Here is a 27,599-nt window from a genome sequence, read left to right on the forward strand (position 1 = left end):
TGAAGACTGGGTATTGGTAGTGCATTTTCACTCTCAGTAGGGAATATACTTACTTTTGAAAACTTAGCTTTGCTTTTGAGGTCACAAGGCCTTCTGTCATGGGAGGGATTCTCTGCTTTGCTTTAAAAAGAGGAATCAATTAAAACCTCAGCCTTCCCCTGAGTCAAACAAAATTTTTCAGATAAAAAACCCATTTGTATATACAAATTTTTTTATTTTTTCCACAAACATTTAATCATTTTTTATGAGATCATTTTTCCTTTTTATGCCCTAAACAACCACATAATTCCTGTGGTTACCCCATGAGACTCTGTTCATTCCCTTCAGTGGCTTCCAGTCAGCTTTTAACCTTTAGTGTGACATTCTTCTGGCAGACTTCAGGAGTATATAGTTTGGAGTTGCAAGGCTTGGCTTTTGCTTTCAACCTTGTGTATGAGCCAGAATCACTGCTCATCAGGAACGTTTCATGGACAATAAGTTTCAAGTAAAGCAACTAATGAATCTCAGCAAATGTTCTGGCTGCTATGATGTAAATATTAGTGGGAAAACCAGGAGAGTTAGAAAAGGGGAAACTTTTAGCAATACAAATAAACACTTAATGCATAGAGAACAGGAAAAAAAAAAGTGTTGAAATCATAAAATGATTGATAGGTGAGGAAAAAGCACATGCTTCAAAGGATTGGTAAGTGCCTGGACATTTTTTAAGAGTTCTTCTAAGCAGACACGGTTGAAAATTATTACTTTTATTTTCTTTACTATAGGTAGGTGTTTATATTCATGGGTGATTCAAAAAGAATCTGCTCCTTGGTTTAGAGTTATCACAATGACTCATGTATATTAGATGGAATTACTGATTTCAGACTATTTAGCTCTCTAAGGAAAAGTTGGTTTGTTTTTGCTTATTTATAGCATTCAAAAATTATTTTGTTTTCAAAGCATAAGTATGACTTCCCTTTATTTTTTGCTCAGAACTGTACAAATGTGAAGTGTGTCTTAATTGCGTGCACTGTGGGACAGCTGGAAAGAGGAAAGAGTGCGGCACTAAAGATCAGGTCCCGGCTCTGGGCACAAACATTCCTGGAGGTAATGCACACAAACATCTGTTTCTATACACATATAAAAATATAGTTTATTTGAGCAGATATTTAAAAATAAAAATTATTAAATTAAGTGGGGCAAAAGTAAATACTTTTTGTTAATAACATTCTTTGAAGATAACATCTCACTGGTTTGTGTCCAGGTTTTTTGGATGCTGCTTACTTTTCTTTTTCTTCCTATCACTCCTTCTCAAATTTATGTCCTGAACCCTACTTAAAGTTTCAAAGATTACTTTTAAGTACCTTTCCTCATTTTGTTTCTGCTTTCCTGGACTGACCCAAATGTTCTGCATTTATAACCCCTTTCCCAATGGAAGGTTTTTCTTGGAGCCAAACAGTGTATCATGTACACTATGTCCAGATTAAAAATTCATTGTTATTCATTCTCTATTAATCTAGGGAAGAGTAGTATGCACCAAGCTCATATGATACATGACACTCATGTAGTGACAGTCTGTCTTACTACTAAAAGAAGGGACAGAGTGAATGATGGAAAAAAATAAAACTTCTCTTTGCAAATTCTTGTGTTTCCAACTTCTGCTCTCAGGACTCTATTCACACTGCATAAGGGGACCTATTGGAGTGAGTGCAGAGAAGGGCCACAAAGATGACTGGAAGAATAAAACACTTCTGTGAGGAAAGGCTGAGAGAGCTGGGGTTGTTCAGCCTGGAGAAGAAAAGGCTACAGGAAGAGATTTTAGCACCTTCCAGTACCTAAAGGGGTCTTCTGAGAAAGATGGGAACAAATCTTTTAGCAGGGCATGTTGCAATAGGACAAGGGGTAATGGTTTTCAACTAAAGGAGGATCTATTTAGATTACATGTGAGAAAGAAGTGTTTCAAAATGAGGGTGGTGAAATGCTGGAACAGGTTGCCCAGAGAGGTGGCAGATGCCTCATCCCTGGAAACATTCAAGGCCAGATTGGGCTCTTGAGCAGCTTGGACTAATTGAAGATGTCCAGGCTTATGGCAGATGACTTTTAAAGTTCTCTTCCAATCCAAATTATTCTATGATTTTGTAAGGCAGAGGGATTTTACTGTGAGCTGTTACCTCACAGCTGGCTGTGTGTCTGTATTTACTATGCAGTTGTCATACCTTTAACACTGGAAAATACCCTAAGAAATTTATAATTCCATTTGCTGTTTTTGAGAAATACATGCATCTCCTGTCTTGATCAAGCTGATTTATTAATGGCTTCTTTCCCAAGGAATTTAGAATTCCCCAGTCTTTCTGTCTGGAATGCAAGAATCTTCCTTTGTTCCCTATAGCTCTAGGAGAAGAATTCTTTATGTTCAAGGGACCTCTTACCCTAGCAAGAAAAGAATTGAGGATCTTCAATTTACAACTTTAAATTAATCTCCTCATGCCTTTGAAGTCAATTTCTCCTTTCCCTCAAATATGGAAGTAGACAGAAGAAATTAATCCTCACTTGCTTTCCTGGAGAAATGAGAGCAGATAGGATAATATTTCCAGAAAGCTGAATGCCAGCTCAGTAGCTAACCAAATCCATAATGGGTGCAAGCTTCTGGGAGGTCATTGGTCTCTCTTGGTGTACAGGACTATGGCAATGGTTACTTGAAAGGATGACTTGAAAGGTTTCTCTACCTATCTGTCAGGAGGCCAGGTCACATACTGTGTTTCTTCTCCAAAAGCTGTTATAGGACCACTGTGACTGAAGAGCACTTAAGTTCTGTCCTCACTGGCCTTGCTTGAAGAAAAAATATTTCTGTCTCCCTCAGTAATAAAGGACATCCTTTCAGATACTAAGTGAACTAATTCCTGATTTGTCAGTGCGTTTTCTTTCTATGAGCAATCAACCCCAAGAAACTTTCATATCCTTTCTTCAGTTCCATTAACACAAATGAAATGCTTTTAAGAGGAAGCATATTTTAAAGATGTTAGGTATGTCTAGATGCTGTAGACTGGATGTACCTCATTTAGGTTTGCTGAGTGAGTCATCTGCTAGTGCAAAAAAAAAAGGCAAGGTCTGGTTCAAATTTAAGCCCAAAAGCATGATAGCTTGGATATCTCTTTCAAATCTGGGAATCTGCATGGGCATAGTTTGGTGCAAGCTTTTGCAAAGGACAGAAAGTACCAGTATGTAAGCATTACTACAGCTACAGAAGAAACATATCTGTTGGGAAATAGAATGGGCATTTGATTCCATTTTTTTCCAATTCCATTAAGAGACTGCTGGACAAGCCCACACAGGCTAGTCCCTGTTAAGTTCAGGTAAGAACTTCACTGCACTGGTTCTCTGTTCCTAACACACAGAGACAGGCAGAGAGGCAGAGATATTATCCTTGACTGGAACAATGTGTGACAATTTTGAGCACTGCAGTGGGCAAGCAATAACACAGAGGATCTTCATCTTTTTCTTCACCAAGCAGAAGATAAAGCTCCCTTAGCTACCTTCCTTACTGGGAGCTGAGCCTGATGTACTCCAGATCCAGTCAAGTCTTTCTCATCATTCTGCTGGTGAAATATAATTAACTCTGTAAGGGCCAAAAATAAGGTCTTGTGAAAAAATCCTGTGCACAGGTCTTCAGATGAAATTTCTAGGCTATTTACAGCTATTTTAGTGGAAATTAGCCTCATTAGTATTTTCCTAAGTCTAGTTTGTATATATCAAGAAATATCTGTAAGAGATTAAAGTTAAAAAAAATAATGAGAAGCAGTTTCTCTGAGTTTTTTGGCTGTGACAGAAGATGTGTAACAATTGAAATAAACTAGTTACAGAAGACACAAAATCTCCTTTTTTTCGATAATGCTTAGTAAAACCAGAATCTTTTTCTGGGACGTAACCTTAGTTAGCCTGACTTAGGTTCAGAACAAATATAACTGCATGAAATTCAGTGGCACATTTAATGCAAGAGCAGTGGAACTCATTTTATGAAATTTTAGCAATCTGAAAGTTAGATGCCAAAGCTGGTTGCTATCTCTGTAGACAGTGACAAGACAGAAAGGTATCTTCAGAGGATGCATTATCCAGCTGGTTTGAAACATCTCTCCCTCTGATCTGGATGGGGAGAAGGGCCTTGGGACATGGGTGTGTGCAGACACATCAGGCAATGCCAGTGCTGAAATCCCTTTAGCTCCTCCTTGCTCCTTAATAAATCCTGCTTCCTTTGCCAGCACCTCCCTTCACTCAGTGAGCTCCAGGCAGGGATGGAGTGTTATACCAGCTTGTGGCAGGGACAAGGGTGAGCCATCCTGTAGATGCACTGGGTGGAAAGACCTAGTGGAAAACACTCTTACCATATTACTCTACTGGCCTTACATACCCTTGCTATTAAACAAGACTTTTTATGGGCTGTGATTTTACCTTTTCCCTGTAAACATTTCTGTGTCCTTTGAATAGTAATTTGCAAGTCTTGTTAAGAATCAGAAAAACTCCACTCAAAGCAACAGATTTTTTTCCTAAGTAGGAATAGGTAGTACCCAGAGAACTGTTGCATCATCCCATTTATGTCTAATTAGCTGCCAGAATAACATGATCCCTATTTCACATGCAAAGTTGAAGACAATAAATAGTGTCCTAGGGTCTGGTTGTCTTCCTTCAACTCATCTCAAAACAGATCCCTTTTTCACAGCCCCTTTTAAAATTAACAGTTACACAACAGTCACCATAAAAGACTGTAGAACATAATTATTTTCCTAAAAAGGGTATAATCTGCTCTTAGTAAGTCTGCAACCGTTGTTAACTAGGCTGAAATATGTAGAGTCAAACTGAGGATTAAAATGCAGTTAAAATAATCAGGATGAGATGATTGTGAACAAGGAAGGACTGTTCAAGGGCCAGACTGAACCCCACTGTCATGCTTTTGTAAAAAAACTTAGGATAAAAGTCTCCAGAGAAGCATTGCATTTTATGTAAAAGTTAATGTAAAAGTTTTCATATGCCAAAGAAATCAGAACAGTGGTGACATACAACATTCCTCAACTGTGTTATAATCTAAATGAAGACATGATGATTTGCAGAAGAAAATGTTTGTGCTCATTAAAGCCAAGAACACAGTGTCAGGATGTTTTTTCTTCTTATAGATATGCTAATGCAAACCTGAGAAGGATTTTATAGGAAGTGATTGATTTATGCTAGTATGAAATAATTAATGTTTTTCATTGAAGTTATATGGGCAAACATGTGTATTTTGTTGCCACAAAAGAACTGTCATGTATTGAGTGACTCCTTCCTCTTCCACTTAGTTTAACTGACAACAGCTGACCCTTTTGTCTCTTGACAGTTGTAACCTGTAACCTTAAAACCCAAACTCCCATAACAAATAACAGTTAAATGACGTGCAGTGATTAGACATGTTTGAATAAATAAAGCAGCCCAAATTTCCCAACCAGCCAACAAAGACAGAGCCAGACATTGTGCAAAGGCCAAGAAGAATCACATACTTTTTTGGATTAACTTCAAAGTCTGGCTGTAAATATGAACTCTCTAGTAAAGCTGACTTTCAGATTCAGACTTGCTGATCAGGCAAATGATAGCCTGATTCATTCAAAACAGAAACAACCTTACATGGTTACGTTACATTGGGTTCTGATGGGGCTCCATTATGTCCCCATTTGTGTAGTCATATTTCTGAGTCATCTGAGGGACACCCAATGGGATCTGGCCCAGTATTCTTTGCATATATGGGTACTTTTTAGTGTAAGATTCAGAGTTGGCTTGTAAAACATCTGTTTTGAAAATGCATTTCTAAGTGGTGAATCTGTATAATCTGTCTGATTTGTTACAACCTTCAGTCTCCAAGCTCTTTGGAACTTATAACATTGTGGGATATGGAACTCAGCGCATTCTTAGCTACTGTTTCATCCTGTACTGAAAATTTCTCATAATGATACAAATCTCCTTCTGGGAGAGCTAGGGGAGGCAGCAATGTACAAAACCACAGAGGGTATGTAAGGTTCCCAAGAAGTTTGAAGTTTATTGTATTTTCTTTTTAATGTTACTGAGTATAATTGTATTGTTTCTCTCTTTACTTTTTGACAGTCCCAGATATGTGAATTTGTCACTCCTGATCTCATGAACTTTAATAGTTAGAAGGGAGAAAAATCTAGTTTTAATCAGAAAAAGTTGAAAAGCAAGAGAAACACCAATATATTTGGATGCTCTCTTTGTATCCAAAGTCATATTTTGGCTTCTCTGTTAAATTCTCATTATTACAATGTTTCTGAATGCGCACTGATCCTGTTTCTTTTTAGATGCCTAAAAATGGAAATAGATGCTTGACATATTAACAGTGATGTATGCTGCAACACTCTTATCTTAACTGCCTGACTGGTATCCAAAACCTGAAGCTAAATATGTCAGATCTTTGTTCAACACATGGAGAAAATGAGATACCTCAGACAAAGTTACTTGCATTAGCCATCAGGTTGGTGCATGAGGGCTATTCCTTATCAGGAGGATAGGCACCCAAATAAGTATTTAGCAGAAATATGTCCACCCTCTCTGAATAAAGAATCTAAAAAATTGTTTAGAAGGCTCCTATAGAACTAGATGAAAGACTTGAAGAGGACTTGGTTTATTCCATATTAATTGCCAGAAGCAAGAGCTGGCAGTCCAATGATTAGAGAATTCAGGACTGGAAGACACAAATTCAACTCAAACTCAGCTTGAGAGGCCCCACATCCCTGTTTTATAAAATGATGGTGTTCCCTTCTGCTGAAGCTGCACCAAGGATATAAAAAGAAATTGAGAGGTCTGAAAGGGTATAGAAAAAGAGGAAGACCATGATGTAATACCATGTTTGTTTGGACCATCAACTACAAGTTGTCCCAGTCCTGACATCCTCTCACCTTTGCCTTCATTGCCTGGAACCTGGAGCTGTCACCACAGTTAGAGTGCACCTTCCAATGAGAAATTCTGTTGAGAATCTCTGTATTTTATTACTGATGAACTCAGAGCCTCTTTAGTGTGGTAGAAGTTCTCTAGGCAAGGTAATAGCAAAAGGAGGAAGTCATCAACAACATTTTCAGTTGCATCAAAACACTGTTGTTATTTGAAAAAACAAAATTAGTAAAACCCAAAGCTTTGGTTGTGGCCAAAAGTACTACATTATACTGGATTTGATTGTTTATGTGGAATGAAAGCTAGAAAGAAAGAGACATTTGCATGGGGCTGAACTAACTGGGAGTCTTTTGGGTATGGGCTAGTTTTGTTGTCATTCATTTTTATTTAAAAGCAATGTTTTTATTTAAAAACAATGTTAACAAGAGCAGAACATATCTTGATGTGCTACAGTATAGGTAATGTTAGGTATATGAAGAAATAAACATCTTAGATAGATAACCATTATAATCTGTATATTGAAGTCTTCTGGAATCACAACAAAATAGCTGTCTCTATTATAAGTTAAAATTTGCTGTCAAAATGAATGTAAAAAATACAATATGTGAAGTCTAAGAATATAATGATAAAGAGAAGGATGTGTTGATTTTCAGAGTATTGTCTTTGGTCACAGCTTTATTTAGGTGGAGATATCCTCTCGCTACAAATAGCACAAATACTTTTTACCATGTGTACAGATTAAGCAAATTATTAAGAAGAAGTAGTTGTATGAGCTCTACTCTTAGCATTTACTTAAGCTACTTTATTGGCAGCAGTTCGGGTTTTGGGAGGTATTGGTCAAAGAAACAGGCTAATGAATTCCCAAAGCATGTATTTAAAAGGTATTGCTTTCCCTCCTGTCTTTAAATTGTGCCAGACTCCAGCAGATACAAAGGGAAACAAAGTTTAATCAAGCAGGGGCTATACTGTTGTAACAGCACTGAACTCCGTGTGCAGAAGTCATACGTTCTTGGGGTGAAAATACCTCCACAGCATGCAGCTTGCCACAGGGGAAGTATGTGCATTTCAGCTAAGGAGACTTCACTGGGCTACATCTAAGCAGGAAAAAAAAAGCATTTCCAAGAGCCTGAACAATTCTTCATAAAGGCAATGAAGCAGAGTCATTCTGGGGACTCCCTCCAGTAGCTGAACTCTTCAAACCTGCAGAACAGCAATGATCTGCCAGTCTTCAAGCTGATAAAGATTTTGTTCCTCCTACTCTCAGTATAGCTCCCTGGGATCCAGATCTGTCCCTGCATTTCAGTGTGCTCTCTGACCAGGATGCCCACATGCCTAAGAGATGGTTTGGGGAGGGGAGGTTAGCAGGTCTGTTCTTGAGCTTCCTGCAGAAAGCACCAGCATTCCACTGGAGCCTGGAGAACTGTCTTTAAAATTGTCAAAGATTTTCCATCAGTTCTCACATTATTTTGGTCTCATTTGTATGTAGGAAAACACTGCACTGAATATTTATTGAGAACACTTTCCTTTATTTCTGGCTTCTCTTTTGTCTTGCAACTTTTAAAGAAAACAAAGGCTTCAGTTCAAAAATCTATTTGTGAAACAAAAGCATGTAGAGAGAGAGAAGCTTTAATAAATACATCATCAGGATCTGCCACCCAGGCACCACAGGGGATGGCCATGTTTTGCCTGCTTCCCAGAATATTGCAAACTACTACCTCAGCAACAAGCACAAGATCAGGTTCTACTTGTTCTAACACAAGGGGAACCACAAAAGACCAGTGTAGTTAGGGCTGGACTCTCTACTGTTGGTCATTAAGCACTGACACAAATACCAGATTCTTTCTTCTCCTTCCTCTGAGCCAAGACTAAGTCCTCAGCTTGAATTTCAAACCACAAGTCCTGCAGCTTCCAGTAAATACTGAATATTTAAACATGTGCTATTTAAAAAATGATATGGTAAAGAAATGCTGATTCTTACAATTGGCTTGAGAATTATAAAAAAGGCTGTAGGAAAGACAGCTGCTTGTATCTCAGAGGTGTTAGTACAAGAATCCTGTTTGCAACCAGTGTTGACCACAGTCATTGTTTTCAAGTCCTTTGCCACAAACACATAATTCTGTAAATGCAGGAAAATATTTTCTAGTCTTTTATAGTCTCCATTCCTGTATTCCAGCATTTCCAGGAGCCTAATCAAGGGTTGAGGCGAGTTGATAGCTGTGGTCACAACCCAAGCTTATTAACCCGAGCCAAGCATTAATCCACAGGAAGTACCCTCCTCTGATGTTCTTGTTGCTGATATAAGCTGAAAATGAAATAAGCCATGTATAGTAGGTGAAAGGTTTTATTTTTCCATTAGTGCTGTTTCCTTTATAGGAGGCTTCAAGAGAGCTAATGCCTTTACTGTACTTTAGCCAATCCAGCTGAATGTCTAATGTCTACTTCTTCAATAACATATTCTGCTCTCTCCATTACAGATTACGTTTATAAATCATATAATCATATGATTTATATCCAGAATCCTGCTTGATATTAATTGCTTAGGATTGAAAATATAAGTCTTTTTTTCTGAATGCACACCCACAGAAACATGCTGAGATTTTGTGTGAGAAGGAATCTAGAGCTGAAGAATAAAATATGAAAAATGTCTTGAGTCTGGAAATGGAAAATAATTAATGTGATAAGGAAAAGTTATTTTTCTGAATATCACCTCATAGATGTTCTGCACCATGAATGTTTATAAAACTACTTATTTACCAAGCTTAATTTTTCAAACACTATTGATAGAAATAGATAGATATTGGTAGTTCCTTTTGGAATAGTTTTCCATTTGATGCTGTCTTTCCCATTTCATGCTTAGATATTCTCTATCTAAGCAGCTGATTTGACTATGCCTGTGTAGTTCTTTGAGACAGATTTTTTAGTATTGTTCTTTCCTAGTATAGGCCCCAAGGAGAGGTTGAATTTTCTGATAATAACCATTCAGCTGCTCTCAATATTTTAAAACAACAAAATTATGGCATAGCCAAATTAGTTCCAGAAGGCAATAAATGTGCTGGCTTTTTATCACCCTCACATATTTGCAGAGAAAATTAGTTTTTTAAAAGGAGACTGAATGGACAAGGCAAATACCAGAACTACAACCCTGGAGCTCAGGAGAACACCCTTTACAGGATCTGTTTGGAAGAAGTCCATGGGAGATTATCCGAAAAAAAAGAGAAGTCCAGAAGAACTACTGATTCTCCAGGATCATCATCCTTTAAGCTCAAGAACTGTCCATCCTGACAAGTGGAGTTTTACCATCTTGGTACAATCCAGACATACAAAAATGGTGATAGGTTAAAGGTCAGACTCAATCATCTTGGAGGTCTTCTCCAATCTTTATGATTCTATGATTCTGTGAAACATAGAAGAGGTGGAAGCAGAGTCAGTTGACCCAGGGCAGGGGTTGGATAAAGAATGTAGAGAGTGTCTGAGAATGCAGGGACAGAGTTTGGAAAGTAGAAGCCCACCAGCACCTAATCCTAGCAAGGGATTTAAAGGGCATTAAGGAGGCTTCTATAAGAATATCAGCAGCCAAAAGAAGACTGAGGAAAATATGGATCTTCTCCTGAATGTGACATAGAAAAGGCTGAGTTACCCAAGGCCTCCCTCCATCACTTTTGTCTTTACTGGGAAAATCTGCATAGAGTAAACCAAGATCTCTGCAACCAGAGAGGAAACTTGCAGCTATCAACATTTATCTTCAGCAGAGAGATGTAAGGATAAGGGAACATTTTAACAAAATGGACATACAGAAGTCCAAAAAACCTGATGGAATACACATAGAAGTCCTGAGGGAGGGCAATGAGAATATGAGACTTTTCTCAATTATCTTTGAAAGTTCATGTTGACTGGGGAGAGTTCCTGAAAACTGCAAGAAAGCAAATGGTAACACTTGTCTTCAAGGAGGATTCAGAGAACTATAGGTCAGTCAGCCTTATTTCAATCCTTGAGAAGGTGATGGAGAAAAGTGGAAGCCATTTGCAAACATCTCAAGGACAGGAAGATGATTGGAAGCTGTCAGTGTGGATTTACAAAAGGGATATCATGCTTACCAACCTGATGGCCTGATAATTTGCAGATGGAAATGAAGTGGCAGGAGTGGTTGATATAGCAGTTGTTTGTACTGCCCTTCAGAAGAACCTCAACAGGCTGGAGAAGTGAGTTGGCAGGAATTTCATAAATTTTGACAAAGGGAAATGCAAAGTGCTGTACCACAAGAGGAATAATCCTATGTGCCAGTACATAGGATCATTTCAACCAACCAGGAAGGCAGTGTTCTAGCAAAGGATCTTGGAGTACTGTGGGATGCAGAGTTCAAGATGAGCCCACTGTGTGTGCCATTGCAGAAAAGAAAGTCAACAACCTCTTGGGCTGCATTAGGAAGAGCGCTGCCAGCAAGCCAAGGGAATTGATTCTTCCTCTGTACTCAGCACTGATAAAACAGATCTGGAGTTCAGTCCTGGGCTCCCTGAGACAAGTGAGTCGTAGATATACTGGAGCAAGTCCAGCTAAAAGCCACAATGATGATTAAGGGCTTGGAGCATTCGATATACCAAGAGAGGCTGAGAGAGACGGCAATGTTCAGTCTGGAGAAGAGAAAGCTCAAGAGGAATCTCATCAGCATGTGCAAATATCTGACTGGAGGGAGTAAAGAACACACTGCAGGGTCTTCTCAATATCAAGGAACAGGGAGGAAGCACAAATTGAAATACAGGAAATTCCATTTCAACATTAAAAAAAAACCCCTTTTTTACTTGGAGGGTAGTAAAAACTGGAATAGGTTGCTTCTTGAGATTGTGGAGTTTCCTTTCTTGGAGATATTCAAACCCTAACTGGACATGGTTGTGAACATACTGCTCTAGTTGATTCTACTGTGCCTGTACTTGGAGGAAACAAACAAACAAACAAACTCAAACAAACAAATATGCTCTTCAACCACAGCAGTTCTGTGAAAACTTTGGTTTGGGCCATGGTCATTCAAATGCATCCACGTTGGCTCCCAGGCTTATATTATGCTTATTTCAGGTCATTTTCACAAACAAACCCTTTTCCATCTGTGAAGGAAAGAAATAGTAGCCCAGTTTATTAAGGTGTCTTTTCACCTCAGTCTTGGCTCAACAAAAGAGCTGAAAAAGGAAAAGCAGTTCTTTGAGATGGTTTATGCTTTTGATGCAACAGGAACCGACAGAGAAAAACTGAGGAAAAGATGTTGAACAATCACACAGGACCCAATTCTTGTCAGTGGAGGAGAACTCCTAAATGTGTGAGAAATAGAAGGAATGAGAAGGTTTTGCAGACGGGGATTCAGGAGGTGACACTGGTGTTCCAAATGTGCTGGACTGAAAAAGCTGGTGACAAAAGGAAAGACTGCTTTACTTACAAAGCTCTCTCTTTGTGTAAATCATCAGCCAAACATTGTGTTGAAATCTGATAATCATATTTCATAAAGGATTAAGACAGGTAGTAAAAATAGGATGATAATAATAGTAATAGAGAAAAAGGATATAACAGTCATAACTCCTAGCCCTCTGAATTGGAATGACCATATTAGCATTTAACAATCTAATTCTTCTCAGAGAATATTGAAGCACTTTCAAAGAAGATCCATATCACTACCCCAGATTTACATGGGAAGGGATATACAAGATGAGTTGCACGTAGTGTCACCCAGAAAATCAATTGCACATTTTGTCTGCACATCTTTGGGTTTGTTGAAATGCTTAATGACAGCTATATAAATATTTTACTAGGTGGCCAGTTAAACAATGGCTATTGTACATTCCTCTCACATTGATACAACTTAGTAAACAAGCAAGGTGAGTAGGATTTCTGAGCTCTACTGCAGTAGGAAATCAATCACGTTCTAAGTGTAGCTTGGTCTAGGTGCCTGCCTTGGTAGAGGAGTTGAACTAGCTGATCTCCAGAGGGCCCTTCCAACCCAAACTATTCTGTGATTCTGTGTAAGTGAAGTTCAAAGATGGTTGTTCCTTCTATTGTTTGATGGGAAGGCACAGCCATTTCTTTGATGTTATCAGGAAATTCTACCAACCTGGTGTCAACATAGGCCTGTGAATGTTCTCAATATACCCATACTGGCTGTTGAGCTTGGTCAGCAGAGGTGAGGGTTTAAAACATAGACACCCCATAAACTTCACCCATGCTTTTAACTCACCACTTTCAGAGAGAAAAATGAGAAACAACTGTATGTATTTTTTTGCATACCTAACCCTTCTTCCCCATTTTCAACATGTGGCCTTTGTACTCCAGCTTTATGCTGTATTTATCTCATGGACACATACAGGTCTCAATTCCTGCACTCTTCACCAGAAGAAACCATCTGACTTATGAAATCAGTGCTCTGGAGGTTTTTTTTGTCTGCTTATCTTTCATAATGCTTTTAAAAATAAACATGGGTTTTAATAATTTCTTTCTTTTTTCTATCATTTCAGAGAAAGAATGATCTCTACAGTCTTTCTTCCAATGTTTCCTTTGAAGTTAAGAGCATGCCATATAAAGTGCAACCAGCAAAGCTCCCTAAGGGAAGCATAGCAGTAAGTAACTGAAAATTATATATTTGTGTGAAGCACATGTATTTGGTCACTCTGATCACAGCTGTGAAAGTTCTTATAGATGAAAATATTGAGATTGGTCTTTCCTGTTTTTCTAGTGTAAATTCCTGAAGTAATACCTAAAGGAAATAACTTCATTGCTTTCTGTGGAAGTTGATGATACATGATTCTTATTACATTTTAAAATAATTTCTTGCTGAATTAATGTGCAGAATGCTTTATTGAAATTCGGATGGATTTTGCACCCAAAAGAAAACAGAACTGTGAAAGCGAGTATCTAGTTACTTTGTCTGGGGTAAAAAAAATCCGGAGGAAATTTTATGCAAAATCCAGAATCATGTTTCTGTCAGGTTTAGAGAGCTCACTCTTCTCCCAGTCAGCAGTTCTCTCACACAAGCTTGTGTACTGTCTACAGCAACTTCTCTCTATCTGTGTTAAGCTTCTTTGATACCCTGATTTTCAGGAAGTTCTGTATGCCTTTCTAGGATTGCTACCGCACAGCACATCAAGTGTAAAGATACAAATTTACTTGGTAATCCTTACAGAAGTGATAGATAGATAGATAGATAGATAGATAGATAGATAGATAGATAGATAGATAGATGCTAAAGTACTTGCCTTATTTGTAGACCAAGATTTGTATGGCTCTGGACTACTATATGAAAAATTAATTTTGGAGGCATAAATTTGATGTAATTGTTTGCTGGTGCCAAAGGATTGGGTTTGGGGAGCACTTTAAAGTAATTTGTTTCTTATGTTGTCTAATACCATGGTTAAAATTCACTCTATTTTGTCATTACTGATAAAGATAAGTAAAATATGAGGGTAAAAATTGATTCTAGTATAAGAGTAGTCAGAAATTTTAAGGCTTAATGTTCTCATCTTTATAAGGATTCATCAGTTACAGTCCTTCTTTTAAAAGGTAAGCTCAGTTCAAACTTTGCCAAGTTGAATTGTGGTGGAAATACATCATATCAATCTGTAGGAGTAGGGACAGAATACTTTCTTACTTAGAAAAGCAACAGAATAATGCACTTTAGAGCTTACTTTGAGTATATTTTAAAGGATACAGGTTATAAAGTTTTGTTTTATACATACACAGATTGAATGTTTGATTGATACTTGCTCTGGGAAGACCCAAGGTAAAATCTTGGTTCTGTGTGCACAGTGATTTCTAACCTCCATCATCAGTAGAACCATGACTTCACTAGAGAGGATTGGTGCTTAGTGCAGTATTCATCCAGAAAGGTTCAAAGGCACCAAGCTGACAGATATACTCGGGCTCTTTTTATTTTCTTGCAGCATGTGTTCCGTACCAGAAACACATGTGCAGAATTCTGTTGATAGTGGGGCCTTCATCTGAACTGTAGTGCTTTAGCCCAGGTGATAGCCTGCTGTTCTCAACAAGTGTCAGATGATCTACCAAATGATCAGATAAGCATTTCATTCTCTTACTCCAGCCAGTATAAAGCTTGTTATTTGCAGCAGATGATTTACAGTAAAATGCCTGTAATGGCAACTGTAAAATGTTGAAAAATGATAACGCTTTTATGTCGTTTCATATCTGGACATGGCAGTGGATGCTTGCCAGCTCTACAGCTTGATGTGTTATATGCACCAGTTCTTTGATGTTCCACTTGCAAGAAGAAATATTTCCTTGAAGTTGGGCAAAGCTTAATATTTTTGCTCCTTCTGAAAAAGATCACTAGTTGTGTTTTAAAAGCTTCCAAAGATTCCTTTCAAGGTTTATGATTTTCCTTTACACAATGAAAGGATGGAAGTGGAAGAAAGATTTAAATATTTTTAAAATCAAATTTCAAAAGTATGTATCTAATAATCAGCTAGCACTTTAAAGTTTATATAAAGAAGATAATATATTTTAAAGAATAGAGCATATGTCTTTCATTTACTTCTTATAGGGCTGAATTCCAATTAGGCAGGCTGATACTTAGTTTAAGTTTTAATGGCATGAATAATCCCATACACATCAGTAACCTACAGAGCCACCTAGTCCTATTTGTAGCTCTAAGGACTTTATAATCACGGATTATAGGTTTTGGACACATACATCTTGAAGACAGGGTCATGATACAAAGATGTGGGAAACATTAGGTAAATGTAAGAAAATCTGGATCTTTTATAGTAAAACATTAGACTGAAAATGCATCAAACAGAAAATTAGCATAGAGCTTAAACCAGAATCCACTGACATCTATAATAGTATTTCCATTAATTTTGATAGCCTTAGAATTGCAACCATATATTATACAACTGGTTGAACTTCCTTGCTAACAGCTATTTCATTCAAGAGAAAATTTTCATTTTTTGGCTACAAGTATTATTGTGATAAATAATACTGTCTTACTTGGTGAATTTCACGTTCAACATGAAAGTACTTTTTATTGCAAAAAGTACAAAGTTAGAATAAGCAGAAATTTGCTTTATTTTAATTTATTATTCTTGTGCCAGTTTGGTAGTTTAATAAAATATGGTTGCTTTTCTTAAATATCTGATAGGATTTTTTTGCTGTGGATGCCTTTAATCTAAACTGACCAGTGTCCTCTAGTGAGTAACATTGGTTTCAGACTAAGACCTATAACTTTTTTTAGTTATTACATGGTGATAGTACTTTAAACAAGCTTATATTCCTCATGAAATATATTTGCATAAATATTTGTAATGTGTAATCATAAATGTGACTTCAAGCTCGAGGGAGCTTTTACATTCTATTTTGAGCATTTTTTGAGAACGTATAAGAATGTTGTGCTGTAATGTTGGATGGGGACATGGAGAAGTACAAAAGAATTCCTGTTTCTCAGCCTCTGTAAAGAAAATTTCTGAAGACTAAAGGAAGGTTATCATGGACAGCAAAAACAGTAGCACTAGAATAATTAATTTAGTTGCTGTTTCTTAAAGTAGCAGAATAAATTATGGAGAAGTTATTTTTATTTTTTTTGAAGTGTGTCTTTTAAAGAACCAGGGAGAAAAAAATTACTTTGTGAGAATCCCACTGGGATGCACTGAAATCTGACCAGAGATGCTGGACGTTTGCACCAGTCAAACCTAACTCCCATCTATACACAAGGAAGTGCCAATGAAGCAGCAGATTACTTCATGTGCTTCTCTCTGCTTTGTGCTCCCTTGCAGAGGAATCAAAAACTATTTTGAAGACACTAAAATCAGAAGCAAAATCCAAACTGGATGAAATACAGTGGCAAAAACCCTAATAATTATTTTATATACTTACAGTGAGCTTAAGTATGACACATTTTTAAAAAGGCACAAATTAAAACCCTCCCCACAAGAACACTTTCATAAGCAACAAATTACTTTCATGGAACCACAAAAGGCATTATGAAGTTAAGACTGTCTGACAGCATCTGTGCTAAGACCAGTGTGGATTTTATTTCCAATAGCAAACAAAGGCTCTGTCTATAACTCTTGGGTCGACTTCACCCTCATCTCAGTGCCTGAGGCAGATGGCATTCTCTGGCCATCTTTGGATACCAAAGGTGTGAGGTGTTCACTCTCATCCCAGTGTCAGAAGTCAGATGGCTCCTCTCAAATCTTTTGAGATGTGCTTTTCACCCACCTAACAGAGAAGCAAGCATTGTTTTCAGTGTTCAGCCTAAAGTCTTGTCCTGAACAGAGGGGGAAGCTAACACACATCTAAAGTACAGTGTCAACATGCAACACTTGTGTAAAAAACCCACTTCATATTGGCCACCTTAGATGGAAACATTCCCTGGCTCTGATCCTGCAGTACTAAACAGAAATCCAAGCTGAAAATACAAACTTGTTTTAAATCAAAATCACATGTAAAACTATTGTGGACAGCATGGGGTGAAGTGAGAGTCTTCTGTAAAAATGGTGAAACAAGGCAGACAAAACTGAAGGAATGTTTTGTTTCTGTCTTCCCCTCCAGCTTCTGCCTCAGCTCTGTGGGTGTTCAGGACTTGCAGTGTCAAACTGTTCACAAGGAATTGCAGTAGTAGCCTTGCAAGGCTTTGTGTAGAGTATAAAGGGGGCAAGCCCAGGGGCATTATATCCTACTGGTAATGCACACAGGCAGGAGTGAGACTGATGCCTACATATAATCCCCTGCTCAGGAAATAAATTTCAAGTACTTAGCAGAACCATCCTCTTGCTTTTAAAACCAAAGACAAAGAAGAATTCATGGGAAAAGGGTGTGGGTTCAACAGGATGGTTTCAAGATTTTAGCAGGCAAATATTTTGTTAGCATTGGCTGCACTCAGGCTAAAGGAGAAGGGTAGTGTGCCAGCTTTGCACCAGTGTCTGCTTGATACAGGATAGACCTAATTTCTGCTGTCTGTTTTGCTCATTGCTGATAATCTAAGGATTATGAATATGATACCCTGCTCTTCTATAAGATTATAGTTTCTTGTTTATGTTTCAACATTTGTCAAGCCCCAGCTGAGCTACTGAAATTAAACCATAAGTTGTACTTGATGGTCTGTAAAAGCAGAAGCCAGAAGGAGGAAGGGAGAAATGATTCTGAACACAGACAGCACAAGCAAGGCTGAGTGCTGCTACACCACTCATAACTGTTTAGCATCTTCAGAAAGAGCCACATGTCCTTGTCTAGATCCATGCTGATAGGTGCTCTGTAGATATCAGAATAAGAGCTACCTTGTGTTACTGTTTTCATAGCCTAAGAGGAAAGAAAACACAGCACACAAATACAGCAAATATCTAGAACTGGCACATAAAAGAAGGCATGGAAAGGCAACATGTGTACTTGTAGTTGCATACACTACTGTCAAAACCTAATGAAATCTACCATCTCTAATGAAATAATCTGTTTGCACTGATTTCAGGAGGATATCAAACATGCTTTGAAGTCTGGATTGACCCTACCTAATTTTGAACAATGAATTGGCACACATTAATAGTCTAGTTGCTGTTCTGCTCCTGTGCAATCATATGCTGCCCTATGGGCTATTCAGACCTAAACACCACATAGCAGCTTACTTCACCCCTGTCTCAGCACCTGTGGTGCTGAAGTAGCTACCTTAGATTGGGTTAAACTGGACTTGGTGCCTAAGGAACCAAATGTGGTTCAATCAAATACTATCTGAAGAAATTTGTAAACCAAAATTTCTTCCTACTCCAAGAGGTACTTGCCCACTCAGATAATTTCCATATTCAGGATGCAAAATTTCAGTAGACTGTTGTCATAGTCTAGGAATGGTAGTCTCCAGTTTATTCTCCCACTGTGACTTTCTAAACCATGCACCACTTGCATGCTTCCCTGCTTTCCTTCCCTCTCACCCTGCAATAGGATGGGAATAAGAATTGAAGGTACAAAATGTGAAGATCACAAGTTGAGATAAGAATAATTTATAGGAAACAGCAATAAGATAAGAAAAATAACAGTAACAGCAACAATACTAATGACAGAGGGTACAAGAAAGGAAAGACTGACAGGGAAGTTCCCTAACAATAGACAATACCCAACACTCTCTCTGCCAGGCTTACTCAACTGGGAGGAACTTCGGAAGAGACTCCCTTTTGCGGCCTCAGGTAATAATGTGAGCTGTTATAGAGTAACCTCCAGGTCCTGGCCATGCCCCCTTCAGGCTGCTCCAAAAATTAACCCTTTCCTGGCCAGACCCAGGAGACTGTCCACCTATCAAGCCGTCCATACCTGGCCAGCAGCTTGTCAGAATCTTTTTGTTCTGTTTTACTGATGTTCTACAATCCACTGTAAATCAGCAATGCTGGCTTCCATTTCCTCGTGTATTTTTCTCAGTCATGTTATGCTACCTAGGAATTTGGCTGAAGCTATCAGTAGCAGAAATGGCAAAATAAATTCTTTGCATGTAAAGGGTTCTTCCCTGTAGTTTGGTCTTGCTGTAAAATGGAGTCAGTCATTTCACTGAACTTGAGACAACAGAAAGCACTGCTTGCCTTTTATTTTTTCTGCTGTTTTACAAATATTTTTAAGATGGTTTTGGTAAGTAGTCTTTCACATCAGTGCTCCAGATTCATAGCAACGTGCTCAGGCAAGTGATGGTGTTACGAATAGAAACCGTAGTGAAGCTCAAATCTTAGATGATTAAGATATGCAATCTGTATGTTGACAGTGTCAGGTCCTTTCCAAACAATAATTAAAATTTGTAACTTCATGTATGTAGTACCTCAGAGTTTGCCAACACAGGAAGGAAGTGCACATTGTGAATGAGTTGGGGTTTTTTGAATCAGTCCATTTTTGCTGTCTTGGGGCCCATGAATTTTCATCAGCACTTCCCAACTCTTGTGCTGTATGTGATCAGGCTTGCTTTAGGGCAGCGTTCATGATTTTCTAGCAGTAGAATGGAGATGCTTTCTTCCTTGGGCAGCTGAGCCTATTGTTTTCTACAGGCTTCAAGCAGCCCCTTGTAACTGCATCCTTTCTGTTTTCCCTGGTCAGTTAACTTTTTACTTGAATTCATCTTTTTCCTTAATTGGCTTTTCTTGGGAAGAATCTGTGCAGACAGTTCAGAATGACCCTTCTCTCATTTTCTCTGCCCTTGCATTTTAATGCCACTCTGAGACACAAGCAGAGCCATTGAAGAACATTTTATCCTTACTAAATGAGCTCTGCTGTAGCTGAATCTAATGATGCAGAGAGCCTATGAATTTTTGCAGTGGTTAAGAAGCAACCCAAAGAGGAGGCTGGCAAAGGAATGGTCTTCCTTTGCTGGCAGAGGCATGGTTGATCACTTGATCAGACCATCAGTATATCTGTTGGGACATAAGTGTGACATTTCATGGGTTGTTTTATCAATGCTGTTTTCCTTAAAGTAATTCTTTCTTGCTTTAATTTGCTCTCATACCTATTGTTTGTAGATGTTTGTTCTGGTTTGAAAGCAAAACCAGTGAGAGACTCCAAGTCAGAAATACAATTTATTGGGAAAAGGGAAAACAAAAGACAAAAATACACACAATGATACAAAAGGAAGACCACTGGCAAAGTCAGAATACAACCTGACACCCGCTTTGGCCAGCGTGCTGGTAGCAGTCCAAATTGGAGTGGCTGCAGTCCTCTTGGAGTGGCAGATGTGGTTGCTGTGTCTTCTTGGAAACCTGTGGAAAGGCTGCCTTTCTGTCTAGAAATTCCTGGATTTATCCAGGTGGGAATGCCTAGCTTCTCCCCCTGGGCGGAGCATCTCACAATGGGCTGATGTTATTTTGAGTAACAAGGTGTGTTCTTAATCACCTGTTAAACAGAACTGGCTCTTGGAGAGTGTTATCTCTGAGTCATGAGGCAAGACATTGATGGGCCTATTAACAGGAGATAAGGAAAACTGTCCAGATGCAACTGCTACTCCGATGGTAATAGGAAACATCTTGGTGCTCAGTCTTGGACAATGTTATATTTTTGAAATATTGCAGACTTTTGACTATTTAAATCTGCTCCAAAGATGTATATTATCTGTGTTTGTTAGATCAACGACGGTATGGCCAGCACTGCAAGTACTTCATCTTCAGAGCCAATGTTAAAGTGCAAACACCAGGACTGGGCAGTGTCTTGGAATTTTCTGTGTAACCCTCAGTGTAAGCTTTGGGAGAAAGCAAGTGGTTTCCTACATAGAAAGTTTGTCCCTACATTTTGTTTCCTGGTGAGGGATACTATAAAAAATACATGCATTAGTAGAGCTCACCAGACTGCTATCTCTGTAAGAGCTGTGTCAGAGTAGGGAGCAGCTGGCTGCACAGATGAAGTAAGTGAAAATTACTATGCAAAAGTGTCTTCCAGTTAAGCCTGACAGTAGCTGGAAGACAGATTTACTGGTGCTTTCAGAAGGAAAAATCTATGAAAGAATGCTGATCACAAGAAAAAGTGAGAGAAGAAAGGACTGGATGGTGCAGAAAGGATTAAATGATTAAATTTGTCATCTTCAAGGAGAGAAATGAGAGGCACAGGAATGGAAACAGTTTTGAGCTGAACTACAGAGTTGTGCCCATTCTTAAAAGTTAGGTGCTGTTCCTTCAATGAACAAATTAGAAATTAGTATTTTGTTAAATTTCTAGTGCATCAGTCACTAAGGTAATAGAGGAAAAAAAAACATAGAAAGAAAATTTACTATGAGTGTGGCTTAGGGACTGGACCATAGCCAAGAAACTTATTAAAAAGAGTAGATTTCCTAGCTGTACCTTAAGTACGGAAGAGTAATATCATTTGAGAGTTTGTGTCTTCAGTTTCTTTGCAAACTGAGTTCATCATGTCATAAAGCAAATAACTTCCATCTGTCACATACTTGTCCTAAGGGAGACTAGGAGCAGATGAGAGAGGTCTAAGAGAAAACCCAGAGAGAAATCACTTCCTAGGCTAACAACAAAGGGAAAAGTTAGAGAAAATAAACTAAGACTGAGGGGATATATTTGTGTCAGAAGAGCTAAGGAAAGCCCAAACTCATTCCTTCCCACCTGGTAGTAGCAGGGACTGAGCAAATATTCAGTGAGACTGATGAGGATCCTTCCAAGCAGAGCCTGAGAGCATACAATACATATTGTACAAGGTATGGAAAGGAGAGTATGGAGGAGAGTGTGGATGTCCCCAGAAGGAGAAATACAAAAGGGTTATTACTACTCTTTGTCCACATGAAGGTCTAAAGAGAGAAGTTTGCCAAGTCAGTTAAAACCTCTGATAACTCATGATAACTCTGCTGCTTTGTAGAGCCTCAGACAATGAGAGAGCACATTTCACGCTTGTTTCCCGTTTAGGTAATAGTCTGTATGCTTGGCTTCTTTTAAAGAAGATAACATCATACTGTGTGTTAGGCTTTATCACAAGGACAATACATGCTGCTTGAGTTTCATTTTTGGACTACTTAGCTGAAATGCAAATCATCGGAAAAAATGTATGCTGGAATGTCAGCAGAAATTAAAATAAGAAAAATGTTGCTGGCATCTACTGTGGTTTGAATTAAGAGTTTGGGCCAAAGTCAACCATTGCTTGGGAGTAATTCAGTGCAGTTCAGTGGCCTAAGCTATACCAGCATATGAGCAGAACTTTGCTTCTTGAATATTCATGGAACATCTGCATAGAAGGGGATTTTTTTGCCACTCTGTATTATGGGAAAATTATTTATATGTCTGATATGACAAGACTTTTTTATATGTGTGAATTCCATTTCTAGTAATTATCATGAACAAATGGAAAGGAAATTACAACAAATCAAGTCAACATGGGAAAATTTCAGTAAATGTGTATTTCTAATCTGCAAAATGCTGTTGAAATCAATGCTTCTAACCTCTATTCTACTGGCAGACTTGCTTTACTTGCTTCATTTTTGTTCATTAAATGTATTCCTTTCATTGCAGATCAGAACATCTGTCATTTGGTCCACCCCAAATGTCTCCTTTGAGATCCCTTTATGGGTTATAATACTAGCCATACTTCTTGGACTACTAGTACTAGCTCTGCTGACCCTAGCTTTATGGAAGGTATGTTCCATTATTGCTGTTACTGTTGCCTAAAAAAAACCCCGAAAATATTGGAAGATTCTAACAGATAAAAAGAGAGCACACGTGTCTTTTTGGTTTAGCATTTCTGACATGCTAATGTCATTGACCTTTTTGCAGGGAACTTGTTTTCAAAGTCCTCCTTTATTACTGAATCCTGGTCAAAAATGGTAGAGTTTGGCTCCATTTCCCAAGACCTATTTCAGGATGTTTAGGTTCAAAAAGAAGTTACTCTAAGTTTGTTTTCTCTGAATAATTCAGGAATTTCCAGTTTTTGTCAGCATGGAACAACACTCCTAGTTCTCAGAATTAATTTTTAGAAGATTTCCTTTTATATTAATATATCATATATTTTGTTTTTTAAAGTTTTCTATTGTTGTGTTGGTTGTTACACTCCCTTCAAAAGTTTTAAGACAATTTGCTGGAAACTGCTGCATTACAGGGAGCCAGTGTAGCTTTTGTCCATGCTCTCAGTTCATATTAAAAATAAGATTGAAATAATTCCTTACATTAGGATATGGTTTATCTGTCTTTAGCTGCCTAAAGGTTATGGTTAGGTGTACAGCCTATGCTAACTTCCCAACTTCATCTTGTCAGGTAGCAGCAGCAAAAAGTTATGTCTAAACATGCAAGGAGGAGAGAAATTACCTTTTGGTGGTACCTTGCTTTAATCATTTTTGAACTTTCAACCTTTCAACTAAAAGAGTGAATTTTAGGCAGTTTAAGTAAGGTGGGAAGATTCTCATCTTTAGCGATCTTTAGACTAGGTCACAGCACTGTCCTGTGGACATTTCCCAACACATATTACACTTCTCTTATGATTACTGCTTGTCAGTCTAAACCTCTTTTCTGAATGAGTGCATTGCTGAACTGAGAGGAGCAGATTTCTCATTAGCATCAGTCCATACCAGCATTCAGGCCAACTTTACATCTCCTGCAAAGACATCTATCATATAATTTGGATTTTTAAAGCTGTGCTTTGGAACTCGATGCCTTGCTTCTAAAACTTTCATAGGGAATGATTTGGATAGAAATAAAATGTCTTCACAGTCTCTCAGCCTGCCATATATTGTGCTCAACATTTCAGGTTGCCTGAGTGAACAATCAAACTGCAGCTGAGTCTTCCTGTGGTTGTCTTACCATGACATCTTTGTTTCTGTTGATTTTTTCTGCAGTGTGGCTTCTTTGACAGAGCTAGACCTCCTCAAGATGACATGGCTGACAGGCAACAGCTGACAAATAACAAGACTACTGATGCATAAAGGAAGAGAGTGACAGTTCAAGTCAGAATCCTGCCTGAGAGACTAGAAACACGATGAGGATTAAATGAAAGATTCTTTCCAACCAGTCTTCCTTTGTACCTGCAAGTGACATGGTGTCAATCTGATCTATGCAATGTTCTGAGAACATGCCACATGATGGCCATCCTTGCCAAAGAAAGTAATTTATCACTGCCTTATAAACATATTTTCCACTGAACAGAATGTTTATCCCATATTCCAGTCAGTCTACGTTTCAGCAGATGCTTCTGAGCACGTGTGGTATACTGAGATGCTTCCAGAACAAGCCCAAATCTCTCAAGGAGAGAATGCCTTCATTGCTGTATTGTCTAGAAGATGAAGCAGGACAAACCTTCTGAATGCTACTGTATCATGCAGAGTACCTTTGAAACCTCCCTAAGAACTTCTATGAAATTATGGCTCAGGGAGACAGGTAATATATCAGTACTGTGAAAGTACTTCTGAAACACAAAGGTAGTCTATAAATAACTTTATAGATGGGGCACAATTATTTATTTTTTCACATTTTTGGAATAAGTATCTGATATAATCATCAACATAGATTTTGAGAGAAGGAAAAAATAATAGAAATCACGTACTTACTTTGCATGTAAATAAAAGAGTAAACACATTGTACCCCAGAACAAAACCTCCTTGGCTACGAGGTGTTTTGCAAAGCAGAAGATTTATGGAACACTTTACAAGATGAGACATATGATAAACAAGTACATGTTGTATCTCTTTCAGCCCAGAGCTGGCAGTATCACACCCAGATAACTAAATCCATGCACAGTATAGAGCAGGGATGAGTTACCCTGTCCTTGTTTTGCTGATGGCTGGCAGCTGTACACTGACACAGGATACAGACATTTCTGAAACACTGTTTTAAATAATCACAGCCACACTGGTGATACTGAAAAGGCTTGGTGGGTTTGGGGCTGGGGCAAAATTTCATGGCCTTTGCCCTGTTACTTTTTTGAAACCCCCTCTTAAAATGGAACAGCTACTGCCATAATTTTTCACCTAAAGTAATCTTTGCCTTTTTCATTTTTCAATCTACAAGCTGGCAGCATCTTAAAAGTAATGCTTTTGGCAAAGTTTAGGGCTTAATAATTTTTTTTTTAAGTCTTGCAGGAAAGGGTGACTGGATTTCTATTTATGCAGAAAAATAGGATGCCAGCCAGCTAAGCGTGAACAAAAAGAAAGAAAGAGATTTTGAGGTAAAAAGTAAAAATATACACTTAGTATTTATTTTTTTTTTCTGGGTTTAGGATTCCAAAGAAGGGATGTTTCATTCTTTCCCTTCTATCTGCTGAGATAAATGGTCTTTATCTCAGCAGGGGCTCTAAGCCCTAATCTGTACAAATTTTTATGTGAAAGCTCGAGTCTTTCAGTGCTGCCTGTGAGTGCGGAATATTGTGGAAATTTCATGAGGGATTGTTCATTTTATGAAACATACACACCACTTGCCTTCTCCTGAATTCCTTTTCTTTCTAATCCATCTCAGCTTCTGAACTGGTAAATGGCCTCATCCATTCTGCCACTTTTTGGCTCCTTTTAAACAATTGGCCTTCTGCTTTCTAATACTACAAGATAGGCATAGTTACGAGACATTGTCAGTTCTGCCAGTCTGACACGAGATTTTACAGATTTATCATTTCTTGTATGCAGACTAACCTGGGAAATCCAAGCAGGAGCTGTGTTACGGCTTCATATCTAAGACAAATTTGCAAGAAGACCTTTATGGAGTCTTTAACTTATCAGATACAGTGTGCCCACAAGAGTTACAGAGAGAAGGAGACATGTGCCCCTGAATGCACATTGTGTGAAGCCCCTGTGTGCTTCACACAAGCAAGCACCTCTGTTTCCTAGGAATGAGGTGCCCTGATGACTTCCCAGTCCCCCAGAAAACCATTAACAGACTCCTTTCCCCAGATGGTTTTGAGCTGATCCCTTGCAAATTTGAGACATCAGCTGATAAATACCATCACAAAGCAAGCCTGTCCCATATTTGCACACCTGTATCCCATACATTCCAGGCAAAATCATCCTTCCATGAAGAAAAAAAGTGAGCTTCCAGCTTTTGTAAATATTTAATTGTTGTGTGTAGCAGCTTCAGAAATAATATCAGGAGCTCATTGTAATCACATCATCTGCACAACTCTGATGAAATAGCACCATAAGGAAATACTGAACATAGGACTTCTGTATGTGCAATACTTTATAATACTTATATACCTGAAGCATGTTTACACTGGCATTTGTGGTTGTTTTTTTAACTTTTGAATATACTGATAACGATTACAATAAAGGAAAAAAGGAATGGGGGAAAAAAAGTAAAACAAACACCGTGGTGTTCAGTATTTCTTGCAATGTGTTTCAATCCTACATTGCTCTGAGGATGGGACTAGGTGACCTAATACGTTCTTTGCAGTTGTAACTTCTACAGTTCACTTTTGAGAAATTATTCTCCATTTTAATGATGGGCAAAACATGTTCAGATACTAAATTTAAACAAAAAAAGAACTTCAGTGACTGTTGGGCCTGGCTGGAATCCATTGGCTGCAGCTGTGTAATGTCACTGGAAACCAAATTAGAGGCACATGATCTGACAAACAGTTACTTTGAGCAATACTTTGTTTTATATTTCTACATCCTTGTAGATTAAACTTCCCCCCTGGAAATGTCTGGAGTTGTGTGTTGTCAAGGACTGTAGTCTATTCCCAGCATTTGTGGATAGTTTTGGCTGCAAATTGCAAACAGCTTTGTGAAGATTTCTGGGTTTCAGTGCTTGCCAAGAGTGTTTATTCCCTGGGTTATTGCATCCTGGATGTGGACACTAGCAGGCAGTTGACATAATCTTTCCCCCCAGTGTATTAGTACTGTGCTACATGATAACCTCTGCCACATCCCTACATGACTGACCTTTTGTTGCAGTGATGTCAGCTTTGTAATGAGTTACTAAATGCAGCTTTCTGTAAAAGTAATTCAGCCTTATTCTTCCCAATGTTTATGGTGAGCTGCTAATTGCAGAGAATATGGGAGGAGTCCAGAGAGCAGGAAAAACAGAAGATTATTTTAAAAATTAGTCTATTAAAACTCTTTATCACTATGACCACCACAGCAGTCTAGTAAACAGAGAGACATTCATCTTTTATTTCACATGCTTCTTGCTGAATTTGAGAAAGGCTGTCCAGTTATTTTATCCATGCAGAAGACTGTATCATATTTTCTGTTTCATGAAAATTTCAGAATTTACATACCAGGGATGAGTATATTTGAATATGTTTTCCCTTACGGATTTAATCTTTAAAGATATTTAGCAAATACTATTTTA

At 38.2% G+C, this 27,599-nt stretch overlaps 1 protein-coding gene across 1 annotated transcript in view; it reads left to right on the forward strand.

The window, feature by feature from the left end:
• The window catches only part of ITGA8 (integrin subunit alpha 8), a 111,007-nt gene extending 84,399 nt beyond the window's left edge, over positions 1 to 26,608 (forward strand). The window contains exons 27-30 of the mRNA XM_053988978.1: positions 970 to 1,083; positions 13,392 to 13,493; positions 22,842 to 22,964; positions 24,158 to 26,608. Of these exons, the coding sequence (XP_053844953.1) occupies positions 970 to 1,083; positions 13,392 to 13,493; positions 22,842 to 22,964; positions 24,158 to 24,244 (426 nt within the window). The 3' untranslated portion in view covers positions 24,245 to 26,608. The remainder of the gene's footprint in view (positions 1 to 969; positions 1,084 to 13,391; positions 13,494 to 22,841; positions 22,965 to 24,157) is intronic.
• Positions 26,609 to 27,599: the final 991 nt, after the last annotated feature.

This window comes from Vidua macroura, chromosome 1, assembly GCF_024509145.1.
Source record: "Vidua macroura isolate BioBank_ID:100142 chromosome 1, ASM2450914v1, whole genome shotgun sequence".
Lineage (NCBI taxonomy): Eukaryota > Metazoa > Chordata > Aves > Passeriformes > Viduidae > Vidua > Vidua macroura.